At 37.5% G+C, this 17,670-nt stretch overlaps 1 protein-coding gene across 1 annotated transcript in view; it reads right to left on the reverse strand.

Moving 5' to 3' along the window:
• CSMD1 (CUB and Sushi multiple domains 1) overlaps positions 1 to 17,670 on the reverse strand; it is a gene marked incomplete at its 3' end in the record, with an annotated part of 609,346 nt that overhangs the window by 226,420 nt on the left and 365,256 nt on the right. The window contains exons 20-22 of the mRNA XM_079909493.1: positions 17,170 to 17,361; positions 16,575 to 16,701; positions 2,409 to 2,611 (exon numbers count right to left, since the gene is read on the reverse strand). Coding sequence (XP_079765619.1) covers positions 2,409 to 2,611; positions 16,575 to 16,701; positions 17,170 to 17,361 — 522 coding nt within the window. The remainder of the gene's footprint in view (positions 1 to 2,408; positions 2,612 to 16,574; positions 16,702 to 17,169; positions 17,362 to 17,670) is intronic.

Here is a 17,670-nt window from a genome sequence, read left to right on the forward strand (position 1 = left end):
GGAATCTGATAGGGAGGTATCACACTCCGACACCGCTCTCCTCCCTGCACCTCTCATCTCCTGCCCGAGCCCCCCACTGGAGGAACCCAGGCAGAGGGCACAGAACATAGTCCACACATGTCCACCACTAGGATCAGAGTAGATTGAGAAATGGTGGAGAGTAGATCTAAAAAGGCAAAGGGAAAATACATGATGCAAGTGGAAAGGTGCTTAGAATTTGGTGCAATATCTTCAATTCACAAATAAAGCAATAAAGAAAGAGATAGGTCAGTTTCCAATCTCTAGAGATCAAGATAGAAACCCAAATTTTCGGCATCACAATTCAGGCCAAGTTTTTCTAAATTATGCCAAGCAAAGTTTTTATATCTTGTTTTTTCCTTCCCATAGAGTATTAAAGACCATGCAGAAACCCGTTCATACAAAAGCCTCAGAGTCAACATTTTATTTTCAAATGGTATTTCCCAAAGTGCATACTAAATGCTGTGTTAAACCATATGAAAATGCTAACATTCACCCATTTTTTATCTGCAAAAATGACAATTCTGTATGGTTCAAACTAGAACACTTGGAAAACCAAGTTAAAAAAATTAAGCAAGTTTCATTTCTGTAGGAACTTTAATGGGCATGTTCATGTTTATCACCTCCTAAGCATCAATATGTCAGTTAAGTATATTATTTGTATAATTATAAACATAGAACATAAATGTCTATGCTCTCAAATAACTATAATAAAGGATTCTTCTTTGTCTTTAACCCAAACTAGGAAGATGTCTTTTCAAAGAGAAAATCATGAGAAATATAGAAAAATAAGTGGTTTCTTGGTTCCACATGAATTTTTAAAAAGGGAAGATTTTAAAAGGCCAGGAACAAAACAACATACTCTTACCATATAATATAGCAATCATACTCTTTGGTATTTACGCAAAGAAATTAAAAACTTATGTCCACACAAAAACCTACATGCAAATGTTTATAGCAGCTTTATTCATAATTGCCAAAAGTTGGAAGCAACCAAGATGTCCTTCAGTAGGTGATGGATAAATAAACAGTGATACATCCAGACAACAGAATACTACTCAGCACTAAAAAGAAATGAGCTACCAAGCTGTGAAAAGACATGGAGGAACCTTAAATGCATGTGATTTGCTGTGAATCTAAAACTGCTCTAAAGAATAAATTCTATTTAAAAAAAAGAAAAAGAAAAAGAAACCAAGGCCAGGAGAGTATAGAATGGGTAGGAAAGGAAAACAAACATAACCTCAAAATGGTACCAACTTTTTCATTTTGCTAAACAAGGACATTACATCACACATCTTTCACCTACTCTTACCACAATTTCTAAAGATGGAGGCCATATTTATCTCACAAAAAAGAGCAAAAATGATATAACCTTGGAATATAAAACATTTTTTCCCAAGGCAGGATAGCAGAAGCAAACTTACCTTGATATTTTTGCCATAAACCAGTGAAAATTTTACCACGTAGAGATTCTATTCCATGAACACATATTCACAAACTACTGCCTCAAAGCACAGCGAACCAGAGGTAAGAAACTGTGCAGACTTTAACCTTAATTTTATTACCAACCTTTTAAAGCATCAAATTGACCTAAGTCCATTTACTCATGTAAATCCTAAATATGGCTCACCAGTGACCTGCCCAGAGATAAACTGAGCCAGAATATGTTTATGTGCAAATTCCGCTAGTTTTACGATGACGGCTGACCCTGGGTGCTACCACATTATATGACACCTCTACACGGTGCAATTTGAAGGGTTCGCAAAGACGGAACTGCCACAAAATATCTCCACCCCTTCCTTCTCAGGAAAATGTTCCTTAAAAATGGGCTACACAGTGAAGGTGGGAACCATCGTCAAGAGGTAACAGCTTCAAAGTGCAAACGTGGTGCCCACTAAATCCTGCAGAGATTACTATCCTACATAAGCTATTTGAAACATCAGCCCTAAGGAGGGAAAAAATGCAGGGCCCTTCTATTCAGGGAAGTTGAAAGCAGAAAACTGAAGCAGCCTGGAGACATCAAGACTTCCTGGCACCAACCAGAGAGTGAGGGAGCCTGGCGCTGGTGCTGGGTGTGGCGGGGGGCACCGAAGATAAACTTGACCTCCCGGTAGAGACCCACATCTGTCCTGGGCCCAAGTTTAAATATTTACTGATTAACTCAAACCTTTAAAGTAAGTTGTTTTTCCCCCATAACTAAGGAGAGCCACTGTGTATCCCCATCTGAGAATGAACAGAATTTCCCAAGACAAACCGTTCTCTTGATAGGTGTTTTAAAAATTGTGTATTTTGCTCAACAAAAGGTACACCCTTGTCCGGGGAACCTTAAGACACAGATGCGGATCTGTCTCCCAGTGTCCAGATCACGAAGAAGGGGGCCGTGCACCTACTTGAGAACTGGATGGAGAAGCCGGACTTGCTGATGAAGAAGTCGCTGTCGAACTGCAGAGTGAGCGAATTGAAGGTGCTGTGAATGTCCTCGGGCAGTGCTGAGCCGCTCCACTCCTTCAGCAGGATGGCGCTGTCCACTGGCCCGTCCCACACCTTCAGGATGTCATGGGCCAGCTCCGTGTCAAACACGATGAAGTGGAGGCTGCAAGGAGAGCACAGCTTGTACGGTGACTGAAAGGCCCCTCCCGCCCAGTGAGGACACCCCAGCACAAAACTCGGGTACACACCAGCCCGTTTCACCCACACCAAACCCCACCCCAATGTGCCTTTCCTTGTCTGACAGTTATGGATGAGCCTGGAGCCTCACAGAAGTGGATTCACTCGTGCACATCAGAAAACAGAAGCACCTACTTCTGTCTGTGATGGATACGGAGCTCTATGCTGAGCTGTGTGTTTAAGGATGAAACCAGGCCTTTTGAGAATGTCAGCTCTTTTTACAATTCAAAGCTTTCTCGGGCACACAAATCAAAGACGGGTCTGATACAGCTTTGTTTTAAGCTAACAGACGTCGGATTTTAATGCGGGTATCAGTGTTGTTCCTGAAATGCCCCACTAGGTGGTAGCATCCATGCCAGGACAGAAACGCTGGCAGAGATGATGTTTACAGCAGGAGGATATTGTGTACCTGTATCCGAATGATCTCAGCTTATGTTGTGTTTGTTTCTGTACATTTTATTTTCGGAAAAAATACATTATTTGAAATACCAACACAAAGGCAGAAATGTGTAGTATAAACTCCTTTCTTCATAACATTTTAACATACTTCTATCACATTTACAGATATCAAAGCAACTTAAAATCTCTGTGTCAGAGGAAGCTCTTTCAGTGACGGCAGCAGACCTGTAATTCTATTTATGGCAATTCAGACAGATAAAACAGTTTAATATCAACAAAAATCTGTATTTGCTGAATGCTTTCATTCATTGTTTTCCACTCACTGCTTACTGCACAAAATTGTAAGAGAGAAAAATCATAATAAATGACATACGAAAAACGGTACACAAATCCCAATTATTTACTTTGTGCATATTATAAATTCAAAGAAAATATCTATCTCACCCTGCATAAATATAAAATGTAGTATATTTTTAAATGTTTGATTTAAAATATTTTTAATATAGAGGGAAGTACAGAATATAGCAGACACTTAGATACCTACCACCACCAATGTTAACATTTTGCCTTATTTGCTTCAGATCTTTTTTAAAAATAAAATTTTATAGACACAGTCCTACTCCCCTGCCTCTCCACTTATGCATTTGTTTTTCCTCTCACCCCACATTCTGAAATCATGATGGTCTCTTCTCATTTATATTTTTATAATTTTCATATGCTCACGTAGTATACCTATCTCCAAACAACATACAGTACTATTTTGTGCGTTTAACAGTAATTACATGCTAGATGTCATTTTGGCATGTATGTGCTTGTATCATTTTCAAGTTGCTTTTTATATTCAGCATAAGGTGAAATTCCTCTAAACTGAAAGATGTAGATTTTGTTAACTTGCTTTAGAAGCATGAGGAAACGCTTCATTTGTCTGGTCCTCTAACAAAAGATAGTTTCTGCATTTCATTATGACAAATGGTGCTCAGCCTAGGGTCCCTCTAGGCTCAAGAAGAGAAATGGTCAAGTTGTTCTAGCATGTGACTGTAACTTCTTACAGTCTCACAATAAAGTACAAATGGCTCTGTGTTGTCACATCTTCACCAATACCTGATAACATCAGACTTAAATAGTTGTAAAAAGAGAAAATTTGATGGTTGTGGAACGGTATCATGTTTAAGTTACATCTTCCTGAATATTCATGAGGTTGAACATCCTTTTGTGAGTCTAAGGCAACCCCCTTTCAATATAGTTCAGCCATTCAACAAACACTTACTGAGCACCAACTATGTACCAGGCACTCTTCTAGGAATTTTGGATACATCAGTGAACTAAATGAAGAACTCTGCCTTCATGGAGGTTACATGGTTGGTAATGGGGGAGATGAGCGAAAAACAGCAATCACAAAAAATAAGTAAAGAAGACTGCATTTTAGTAAGTGGTAAATGCCATTGAGGAAAGAAAAAAGCAGAGCAGAATAAGCAGCACTGGTCATGCCAGGACCAGAGGATGGGGGGAGATTTAGGTATTATATGGGGTTGTTGGTTAACCCATGTTGGTGAGCAGAGGTTTGAGCAGACTTGAAGGAGTTGGAGGGGTTGTTATACTTGGTGTGAGGGGAGAGTGAAGCCCAGCAAAAGTCCGACACAGAGGGCATGGTTTCAGCATTCGAGACCATCCAGGCACCAATTTAACCAGAGCAGAGAGAGGGCCTGATAAGGAAACTGAGGCCAGAGAAATAACGGGTGTAGTGGATGGGGAGAGGGAAGCAGGGGGCTGGTGGGCAACACACAGGGTTTTGTAGATTGTTCTGAAGATTCTGGCTTTTACCCTGGGTGACAGACCAATGTGGTTTTTTTGGTAAAGAAGTTATCCCACCTGTGATTTAAAAATAATTGCTCTGCACTTGTGTTGGCAACAGGCTATACAGGGCAAGGCAGAATCAAGAATCAGATGGCTGTTACTCAGAGGAGCTGGACAGGGGACATATTGAGAGGTTGTCAGATTCTGGGCACGGTTTGAAGGTGGGGAAAACAGGACTGGGTGAGCCATGTATGATTAAGAGAGGATGCAAGGTCACTCGAAGGTTTTTGCCTGAGAAATGAGAAAGGTGGAGAGATCACGGGCTGAGGTGAGAAAGGGTGCAGGTGGAAAGGTTTGTGGGGTGGGAAGACCAGGGATTATGCTTTGGGCCTGTAAATTCAAGATGCCTACCGGACACTGAGTAGAGACTTGAGCAGACAGCTGTTCATGCGAACCTGGAGCTTCAGAGAGAACTCTGAAAGGAAATAATAAACCTGTGTCTTTGGAAATAAATGGTCTTAAGTCATGGGACTACATGAGATCATCAAAGGTCTTAGGTGGAGAATAGGACCATGGACTCTGAATTATCTGATCACATATGATTGCCCACTTCTGTAATGCATTCATCTCTTTTATTACTGTTTATGTATTATATTATATTCTTGTGGATGGATTTTGTTACATACCCTTTATCGTTTTAAGAAAAAACCCCTGCTACTTACTACGCTAGGAAGGTTTTCGTTTTATCTCTTTATGTTGTTGATCATGAACATGTATTCAATTCTATTAAACTACTTTTTCTATACCTATTTAGATGATCATACAGGTCATTTTTCTTAATATATAAAATGGGAGTAATTACAGAGTTCAGCTCTTAATTTTTACTTCCTGTTCTTTACTTGTTCTTGTGATATGAAGGTTATTTTAGCCTCATTAAATGAATCAGACCATTTCCATTTTTTTCTTTTGGATGGAAGGTTTTTCCTATATATTGGTATAATATAATCTATTATTTTCTTAAATTTTCTAGAAGTAATCCTCATTGTAGGGGTATATTTCAATTCCATTTCTAATGTCAATTATTTGGGCCTCCTGTATTCTATCATAATATGTCAGTTATTTTTCTACCAATGATACCTTTTCAAGAATCAGTTTGTGGGTTTGGTAATTCTCTATATTATTTCTTCCATTAATTTCTTTTACTATATTTGTTGTTTTTCAACTATACTTCTTTGAATTTACTCTGATAGCATTTTTCAAATTCCATTAGCTGGAGCTTAACTTGATTTTCAAGCGACCTTCTTTTTCCAATATGTGCATTTAAGGCTATAAATTTCACAGTAAGCTGTTAATCATGTGTCTTTTCTTTTCAAAATTGAGCATGTGTTTTCCTTCTTGCTACAGATTTCTATTTCTATTCCATTTTGGTCTTGGTGTGGAGTATAAAAGTGATTCTCTGCTTTATTGTTTTCACTGATTAGTTTGTTCCTGGTTTGTGATCATGTTTGCACATGTTTCATATTTACTTGAACAGAATGTGCACTTTCTAGTTGAAGGCTGTATGTCTTTTTAAAATAAGCTTAGTAATTGCATGGTTCAAATCCTCTGTAAACTTACTAATTTGTTACCTGTTTGATTTATGAGTTATAAAGAGTTAAAGGAGGCATGCTGTGCAATTTCCAATGTCTCCATATAATTTATTTATTTTGTTTGTATTAAGCTATATTCTTAGCTGGATAAAAGTTCCTCTTAACTATCACATATGTCTGGTGAATATATATCCCTAAACCAATAGTAGTATTTTGTGTGTTAACAGTAATTGCATAATAGGAACACTTACAAGGGAATGACAGGTTGTTTGAATATAGATTCCAGGTTGACAGTTATTTTCCTTTAGTACTTCAAATACCTCTTTCTTTTGGTCTGTATTGTTAAGAAGTCTTCTATCAGGCTAGCTAATATATATCTTCCTTTTTTTAGCTGTTTCTCGGATCTTTTCTCCACCCTTGGTGTCCTTGGGCTTACTAGAATGTGTCTAGGCATGCACTGACCTTTACTAATGCTACTCGAGACACATTAGGCTTTTATTAAATGCAAAATTCACATCATCCAGCAATTCTACTAGAGATTTAGGGGATGTAGAGAACTACTGCTTTCTGTAACCATCACTGCAGAATTATTTTACTTTTATACTGTGTGTATGGAGTAGTTGATAAAAATATAAACTAGTGAAGAAAGAAAGAAAAAAGGAAATGAATCTAAGCGATAACTATGCATATAAATCTATGGCAATCTATTTTAAATTATGCATAAAATGGTTTTCTAGAAAATAGAAATTACTAAAATTGACTCAAGGAAACCAATATAGACAAACATACAGAAATATACATCTTATATTTATCAAAATATTTTGAAATTGGTGATAAACTGAAAACAGGACAAATGTCCAACAACAAAAGAATTAAAAGTTCAGTAAATACTGATATGTAAAAAGTCCCTAAAAAGTACTGCTAAGTGAAAAAAATGTAGAAAACACTATGTTTTTTACTTGTCTTGCATAAATAATTTCATTTATTAATTCCAATAATTTCCTATAGTTGTTTTTGAATTTTATATCTTTAGGTGGTAGAATTTAATATTTTTTCCATTATGGAGTTTTTAAAATATAATTCACATATATTTATTGAAATAAATAAATAATTAAAAGTTTAGTCTCTGAGATTGGGACCAGGACAATGAGATTCATTTCAAATCATTATTCTGGTGACTGTAGCCAGTGCAACAAGGCAAGACAAAGCCAAAAGATTTGACAAAAAAGGAAACCAATCTTTTATTAATGTAGATAACATGATTGTTCACAAAGAAAAAAATTTTAAACCTAAGAACTCAGAATTAATAAGTGAATTTATTTATACAAGATAAATATAAAAATATAATTTATTTTCACAAAACAGTCACAACTAGAAAGTGAAATAAAAATACTATTTACATTATCATCAAAAAGTGTGCTATAGCTAGGGATAATTCTAGCAAAAGATGTACAAGAGCTCCTCACAGACAACTATCATTATTGAGGCAAATTATATAAGATCTGCATAAATGAGACAATATACTATATCAGAGATCAGAAAATTCAGAATTGGAAATGATGTCAGGTTTCCCTAAGCTGATTTATTGATATAATGTGATTCCAGCTAAAACCCTAGCAACTTCCTTGTAGAAAGTAACAAGTGTTTCTAAAACTCATATGGAAATGCAATGGGTCAAGAATAGCCATGGCAATCTACATGAAAAAGAACAAAGCTGGAGGAATACAGTACCAGATATCAGTACTTATTAAGTAATTCAGTGATTAAGATAGAAAGGTATTGCACTAGATGGACAAATAGATCAATGTAATGAAGTTCAGAAACAGGCCTATAATTATATAATCATATAATTATAATTATCTGGTTTATAACAAAGGCTGCACTTCAGTTAATGGAGAAAGACTGACTTTCCAACAAATGGTCAATTGAACTGCACTATGGACAAAAGATTCCTTGCATCGTCCTAATACCTTACACAAAAGTTAATTCCAGATGAAATGAAAACATAAATGTGGAAGATAAAATAGATCTCCTATAAAAAAAACTTAAGATAATATTTTTTATAACTTTGGAGGGCAGGATTTCTTAAACTGGACACAAAAACACTAAGAAACCCCCCCAAAAATATTTGATATAACTTAAAGAATAAGAAATATACTAACCATAAAAGAAAAATGAGCCAAAATGAATTTGACTCACTGAAACTGAAAACCTGTCTTTACCAAAAGACATCATTATGAAACCAAAAGACCACTGAGTATAAGAATATAGCTGGTGAATATATAATCAACAAAAGATTGCATTCAGATGTATAAAAACTATATACTAATCAAAAGGAAAAGATAGGCATTCCAGTGCAAAAAGAAATGAGCAAAAATCTTCAACTGACATTTATAAAAGAGGATAGTCAAGAGACTAATAAACATATAAAAAAGTGATGGCCTTGATCAGTCACCAAGAAAAAGCAAATTAAAACAACTACACACTAGAATGGCTAAAAGGAAAGACAGTCAATGCTTAGTGCAGGGGAAGGTGAGGTACCTGGGAGTGACCTACACTGTGTTGGGAGTGGTGTTGGTTTAACCACTTCGGGAAATCATTTGACAGTATCTACCATAGCTGAGTACAGGTGTACACCTGAGAGAAAAACATGCACACATCCACCAAATAATACATGAAAGCATATCCAACACGACGTCATTTGCAATAACGTTAAACTGTGTAAAAACAATTCACACGTCCACCAACGCTCAGGATAAATAAGTAAATCATTGTGTATTCATGCAATGGAATAATTTACCTGTATCAGTGGCAGTGAAGGTTGAGGAAATCAAGACACAAAACTAATCACACTGTATAATTTGATTTTTATAAAGTTCAAATTAGGATAGCGATTATCTATCTGAAGTTAGGATAGTGATTATCCTTAAGAATGGATCGTTTAAATGGAGCTCAGAGGGCACAATGTGGGTTTTGATCTGGTTGCTGGTAACAAGGGGTATTTTTATAAACAAGCTGTATACTTATCATTTGGATAGTCTTATGTGCCTATGTTATATGTTAATGAGAAGCTTACATAGACAAAAAAAGATTCACCCTGATGCTATAAGTTTTGCCATTTGGGAAATACCTTGTAAATTCAATAACAACAAAAATGATATAACAAAATTTAAACAGATAAAGAAATGGCCATTTTTCATTCTAAAAAAATAATTAAAGTCAATATGCAGACACCATACCACTAGGTAGGGAAAGTTTAAAAATTGATTTTAAAAAGTATCATCCTGAAGGAACTGTTAGTCATTTCAGACACAGTCATGAAAGAAAACAAAAACAAAAACATACACTTTGCAATGCACAGTGTCACAAGCTTTAAGAGATGTGAACAAAGCATCAGGTGTGTTTAATTCTGCCTCAAGGTGTCTGGGAAGGGCTTTGTCAGGCAGAGAGAAATAGGAAGGATAATTCAATAAAGAGGATGAGACAAAAAGCGACTGAACAAATACATTCATTAATATGCTAAAAATGTAAAGATACAAAAGTTACAAATATAACAAAAAATGATGCAAAGATTTTTTTCCTACCAGATTGGCAAAGATTATAAACACTTTATCCAGTTTCAGTGACATTGTGGAGACCCTGCCTCTTCATATGCTGTTGAAGCCATATCTACTCTTCATAAAAGCAATTTGGTAATAACTATACAAATTTAAATGTGCATACACAGCAAGTCCAGCTTTAGAAATTCATTGTAGAAAGTACCCTCGAGGTGATATATTGGGAGGATGGTAGCATGGCTGATAATAGTGAAAAACTGAAAACAACGCAAATATCCCAATAGGGTATAGTTTAAATAAATTATGGTGCATTCAGGCAATAGAATCTTCTTCCATGACTAAACAGAATGAGGTGGAATTACAAGTAAGGATATAAAACTTTGACCATGTTTACTGACTGAAGGAAATCTTCAGAATAATATTAAGGCATGATACTATTTTTCACAAATAATTAAACAAGTAGCTAAACAGATAAATCAAGCTGTATATATATCATATATATATATATGGGTGTGTGTGTGTGTGTGTTTGCATAAGAAATTATAAAAATATATACCAAATTTTAAACTGTAGTTATATTTTGTGTCTAGGATTATAGCAAACTACTTTTCAGGCTTTTTATCTTTCTGCAACACTTTTCTAGTATTTCAAAAACTGGGAAAATAAATAACTTTGAACGTCATGACAATGAACTTGAATTGATTCTGCACATAATGAGCAGACAAAATACGTAATTTTTTTAAAGGGGGTAAGTGATATGATCAGCTTTATTTGATAGAAATATTTGTATCAAGACACACAAAAATGTCTCAACCATTTGACCCAGAAAGAATTTTCCTGGGAATTTATTCTAAGGTATTAATTATAAAAAGAGGCAAAGCTTTACTTGCAATACTATTTGCCATATTATTATGTATAATATTGAAAATTAGAAATAATGTAAATAACCAAGAGAGACAATAATTAATTATAGACACCCACACTGTAGAATATGCAAAGGTCCATGTAAGACATATGTGAACATGGCAACAATGATGTCTAGTATGGGGATAATGCATGCCTTTCTTTTTTATACTTTTGAAGATGTCTAGATATACATTTATTTTTCAGCCATATAAAATTAATATTTTAATTGAAAAAAAAATAAAACTTGTTCCTTAGAGTGGGAGCAGTGGTTGAGAGGCAGCCCTGGCAGGATGGTCAGAGAAGAGGCCCAGTGAGTCATGCTGGTCTGGACTAGGGAAGTAGCAGCAGTACTGGTGGGAGAGCAGACCTGGGGCTCCACGTAGAATTACTGAGATGTGTGATCACAGGAGTGTGGGAAGGAGGGAGGAGCTCATGACACTAAGAGGCTTGCCTGGATGTCTTGCTATGTAGTGATGACCCTACGTCAGAAGGAAGGAACTGCAGGGCAAACACTGAGTCCAGAGAAGAACACAGATTATTTTCAGATGAGATAACAAGAATGAAATTCTTATTGAGGGGTTAACCTTTTAACTGGGCCCCCAAAGATGGGAAGAATCTGGAGGTGAGGCAACAAGGAGAAACTAGGGGGAGCACAGGTCAAGAGAGCTGTGATGACAAGGTTGGGATGGGAGACTCATACACGCTTCATCTGTGCTGAAATGTAACGTGCATATGAGCCGTCGGAGGTAAACCTGTAGGGGACCAGACGCCAAGTCGAGAGGGTGTTACAGTTCTGGTTAAGGAGCTTATGTTCGCTGATTAGCAAAGGGGAGGCTCAGAGATGGAGAGGGTGGAGGACGGATTTGGAAGGCTCACTGGGAGAAGATTACAGTAAGAGCCTGGGAAGTAGGAACTGGGAATCACAGATAAGAAGAAAGACAAACAAGGGTAGAGCTGACAAGGGTTTGGCTTGCATGCAACTAATTTTTTCTCAGAGCCTATTATGAAGAAATTTAATGTAGTTCACTAAAAGAATGCTGTGAGACACATATTAATACCTGTTTGTTTGTTTTGTTCAGTTGGGAAAATATTGGAGACTGGTGAGGGAGAAACAAGGAAGAGCAGAAGATAATACTGAAAATTAAAACCTCCAGCCATTCTGAGGAAGACAGGCATTAACAGAAATAGGGAATAAAGAAGTAGAAAGAGGCCCAGGGGGGATGATAATAATCCTGAAATTGGCGTGCCTGCCTTGTGCCTGTGAGGCGTTCATCCCTGGAACAGCAGCCATACCAACGTCCCCACCATCAACTGCTTCTCCTAAGCTCCATTTATGTGTGATTGGAATTTCACTTCCAGTGTTACCACTTTTCAATTCTTTCTACACTTTCATCTTCAATGGTCAGTTCCCTTTTTGATTATCCGTGTTTGTAAAACGCCAAGTGGGTTTATCACTGGGAGACAAGGAAGCAACACGAGGACACACTCTGCTGTCTGTGGCTGAGCTGAGCACAGCAATCCCCCTCGGGAAGGCGCGTGACGCGATCAGGAACTGGCTGTGACGTGCCTCTGTTGTTTATGCAGAGATCTGGGAGCTGAAGGGCTAAAAGAGAAGTCTGTCCTTCATGCAATTCTTCACAGTAAGTCTGCAACTGAAATCTGAATCCTGTTTTGGGGCACTGGCGTTGTTTAGCTGAAGCGGGGTAACTGAAATTGCCTGCATGAGGATCTTGTGCCGTGGCGGGTGCCTGCAGGGTTCTCCCTCTCTCTCACTCTGCAGGCAGCTGGTCGGGTTCCCTAAACCCAGCAGCTGCTCCCACAGCCCCAGCTAAGGAGGGCCAGAGCCCAGCCTCAGACACTGGGCAGACTTTGAAGAGCTGCTGCTCTCTTTTCTTTGGATGGCTGGAATTCTCTTGACCGGTTATTTCCTCACCTTACCCACAAAGATAGACAGGATACCCCGCTGTGGCCCTGACAGGAAAGGGGCGTTTGAGGTGCTTGGGTTCCGGGCCCCACGCCTGTCTGTCTTGTCAGCAAAAGACTCCCGACTCATGTTCCCAGCACATTTACTACATGCCGACCTCACGTTTGGAGACAAATGTCCAGTGAAGTGGAATCATTTGCCCGTCCTTCTCCTGCTTAGTCTGTGTCTCACAGCGATCTTGAAGGTTGGTCAAAATTAAATTAAAACATTCCTAGATCTCCAAACCACATCTCCCCCGATCTTTCTACAGCCCATCCGGCCAGATGCGGTGAGATCAGGATCACATCCCACATTTCACTTTCTTTAAAAGTCTGCACGTGGACAGTTTTGACAATCTTGATACACTTTTGATAGGCCGCTAATGTTTTCAATACTGCATGAGCTTTTCTAATAAAATCCCCCTCAACTACACCTCCAAATGCGATTTCCTGGGAACAATTAGGAACAGAAATACTTTCAAAGTGAGTTTTCCAGACAATTACACTTGCAGAAAAGCAATGAAAGCCAGGGAACAACATACACATACGATTATGAAAAACACTGCCTTGATGCTGCTTGCTGAAGATGTTTGTAATGCTGTTCCCTTTATTGTATAAATTACAGCTGTGCTCAGCAGTGAAACGCACTGGGTCTCTCAGACACATGCTTACATATAACTCTTAATGTGGCTAAATTTACTGCAGTGTCTTGTGATTAGACTTTTAATTAAATTTAATTCTGGTAACTGCTTTATAGTATGCGTGTTAAAATTACAAACCTCTTCCAGACCCAAGTGCCCTATAACAAAAACTATTTTGGGGTCTTCTATTACCTCGAACAAAAAGTTACAGCAATATGCAATCAGAAATTGCTTTGGACCTCCAAGAAATCAAAATAGGCCCAGTAATAACTGGCCTGAAGTGTTGAAACTAGACCTTTTATAATTTCCAAGATCTTGTTCCTTATTTATTCTATGACAGTGAAAAACACTGACATTTAAAGAAATCATAATAGAATGTATAGTAATGAATTCCATTTATATTAAGAATTTTTAATACTTAAATTAAACCCTGGGCTCATGTTTATATGACTGATGTATTCCTCATTTTCAAGCAAACGATGTAGATAAAATACTGGCTATGATACCAATGAAATAATTCAGTAAACTAAGCTAAAGAATATCTAAACTAAGACCAAGCCCTATTTTTCTTAGCATCAGTACCACTTTAAGCCTAAAATTGTATATTATGTACTTTTAAGTATGTTATTTTCCAAATTGCCATACTAAAAATAGTACATATTTTCTTAATGAAGAGAAATCACCAGAAACATTTTGGGATGAGGTTGAATACCGATGGAGTAAATTAATTACAAGTACTGATGTTTGCTTCTTAACTTCCTTATTATGAAGGGCTTTATGCCTTAAATGAAAAAGATCTGTTTACAAATTGAGTAACTTGAAAGATACCTACAAGAAGAAAAAAATTCCCCAAACAATAAAGTGGTATAGGCAACGTCTTTTTTTTTCCTAGAACATTAACGGTTAAATGACAAAGTCAGTTCAATGCAAAAGCTGTACATTTTTTATTACTTCAACTCATTCTTTATTAATTTCTTTTCTCTGTTCTTACTAAAATGTTAATGAAGCATTACATTCACCTGCAAAGAGTGAATTCATCACTTGGTTTGCATTAGGGGAACAAGTGCTCTTTCCAATTCTTGGGAAACAAATCACAAGGAGATGTGTCAGAAATAGAAACTTTTGAAATCAGCCTAAAAGGAAATATATCCTGTTTATGTAAAGTCATTTTATGAATCACAGATGATTCCTAGGATTTTTCACAATCAAATTCAGTGTAATGGCTTTTGGATTATTCAGATCAAGTGTTCAGGAATTCAAAGTTAAGAAGTAGTATTTAATTCTATTTAGTTCACTGGATAAGTGACTATGTTGATTTTTATGAAGAATACAGACTCTTAAATTCTGTTCCTCAAATATGCCTTATTTGTGTCCCAATGGATCCATAACTACCTAATTAATCATTTTTCTTAATGACACAAGTTAATTTTTAAATGAGTTATTATAAAATAATGTTTTTTGCAATATTTACATGCTTTAAATTCCTTCCCTTGCTCCTTGTATATAGTAAGACTATTTCTTTTGGAGGGTTTGAAAGTGGTAATAGTTTGTGCCATGTCAGTTTAACTCACTCCCAAGATGTAAATGTGATCAAACTTCAAGAAAGTCTGGTGAATTTCAGGGAGGATGGAAGTCACCTGATGAGAAACAGCAACACTGAATGGAATCAGCAGGTCGCCTCACTCCTCCTTGTCCCGTTTCACTTTTTTACTAAGTTATAAAGTTGCAATATGATAAATTTACTAAGTTTGCTGGGCAAACCTTTTGTGAATAAGGACAAAACCCACTAGTTCATAAATGTTTTTATGTATCCACTTGCCCCAGAAAGAGGTTTCTGCTTTGCACCTGTCTCTTTCAGCTTCTTCACATATTTCAGAGTTGAGTTGCCTGGATTCTTTTAGTCTTTGGTCAGTGCAATAACACAGGGAAGAGGAAAAGGAACAGAGGCACGTGGATTAAGGCTGCTGGGAGGTGGGGTACAGAGTTTTTTAAAAAATTAACTTTCCGGGGAGATTTCAAAAGAATACAATGAAAGAGGAGAGTTAATGGGAGGAGAAAGGGGATTTTATGAGGCATGACTAAAGAATGTACATTCTCTCCTTGTTCATCAAGATCTATAATTAAAGAACAGCTTATTTTGAAATTACTTTTTGCTTTACCATACTGTGGTTTTGACACAGCCTTTTGACTGGCACATGGAGAATTTTACTTTTTGTTGGTTTACTTGTTAATTAAAAAAATTACCATCATTTAGGACTATCGACTGAAATAGAGTAATACTTTCTGTTGAAATGTTTGCACAATTATCTGAGATTTTTCATGATTTTCTGTTATACGTGTAACTTTAGATTGGAATACTTTCTTGGTCTCCTTCAAACTTACTTTGGAATATCATAAAATAATCACACACCTCTTCCACCTCTATATGCAGAACCTGTTCAATATAACTGATTCTCTTCCCGTTAAGGGGTGGATTATATTTCTTCAAACCTTATCTTGCCCCTGAGACCTGCTTTGGCAGATGGCACATCAGCAAATGTGATGCAAGCAAAAGTTTGCAAAGTCTCCGTCTCTTGCTTCGAGGAACCTTCTACCATCATTAGTTTCCTGAAGGAACAGAACCTGGAGTGGAGAGACCCCAGCCTTTAACCATCCAGCTGAGCCCCCCAAACCTGCATGAGGCCCTCCTAGACCACCCACCCCAACCAACCAGAACTGCCTGGGCAACCCACAAAGACATGAGCACATAAATCATCGTTTGCAGCAACTAAGTTTCGGGGGCCCACTTGTTACGCAGCCAAAGCTAACTGAGGTACTTACTTTTTTTATCTTTACTATGGATGGCTTAACACAAATTTTCAAAGGAATACCAAAGTGAGCATGCAAACCAACAAAAACCTTGGCCATGTGTTTACATTTTCTTCTTTAACTCAGAAACTTAAATCTAATAGTGGGTAATAATGGATGTACCACTATCTCCACTACAAGAATAGGAGCCATGCTTCTATTCTCAAATCACTGAAACCCAATAAAACAAGTACCTGATGGTCTTTCCCGGGTCCGCCTCTACAACCCAGGTGCAGTGGAGGTTGTTGTCGTATGGAGCGGGGTAGCCAGGAGACAAGATGCGTCCTGAAGTGGCAGCGTGGATCTGACCGCCACATTCCGCTGAAAGGGATACAGAAACACAGGGAAGTTTACTCCAGGCATTAGAGGCTTCCTGTAACTACCTTTAAAAGCCCAAACCATCACGTCTGTGTTTTACACACAGGAAAACAATCACAGCCATCTGTTTGTCCCTGTCATTGCTTTCCTTTACTTGTTCCCTAGCATTATCTTGATAGAAAGGTAGTATCCTCTGTGCAAAGTCAAGAGAATAAAACAGTGAAACACTGTGTTATATTTCTAATAATAATTCTGTGCAGATAGCCTCAATAAAATAGTACTAGGAGATCTGTCTTTCCTACCTAAAAAAAGAAAGAAAACAAACACACACACTCACACAAATATTAGGAATACATAAAAACCCATACTGGAGAGAGAGCAGTGGAAATCCTTCCCCCTTCCTCTGTAAGAACTAAGTCAGAGCACATGCGTGGGCCTCCACCTCTCATTGTGCACTTGTAAGTAACTCACCTACACAGGAGGGCAGCGGTCTGTCCCACACTCTCCGGTCACCACTCAGACAGGTCAGAGTGTTGCCGCCGTGCATGGCGTAGCCTGGGTTACAGCTGTACAGAACCACCGTGTCCGTGAAGTGGCCTTCATCCCGGATCCTGTAGCCATAGTTAGGGATCCCCGGATCCTCACATTTTACTAGGTCAAAACCTATGAGAAAAGAAGGAAGGAATTAGTAGAAAAATGTAACAGTGGCGTCTATATTGGCGTTAAAATATCGATGAAATAGACCAGGTTGTCAAATGTCCCTTGAAGTGTAGAAAGAAAGAGAAGACTCTGAATTTAAAAATGGGGAAATACATGTGAGTCTTGATTGGGTTTATCTGTTAACCATTGGTTGTTTCTTGGGGTTCGATCACTTTATTTGTTCCTATCTATTGATATACTTACAAGTGAAACTGAGCAGGACCATGGCCTCCACCTGCCTTTTGTCTGTAGAAAACTTTAGCCAAAGAAAAA

This window comes from Stenella coeruleoalba, assembly GCF_951394435.1.
Source record: "Stenella coeruleoalba genome assembly, chromosome: 21".
Classification (NCBI taxonomy): domain Eukaryota; kingdom Metazoa; phylum Chordata; class Mammalia; order Artiodactyla; family Delphinidae; genus Stenella; species Stenella coeruleoalba.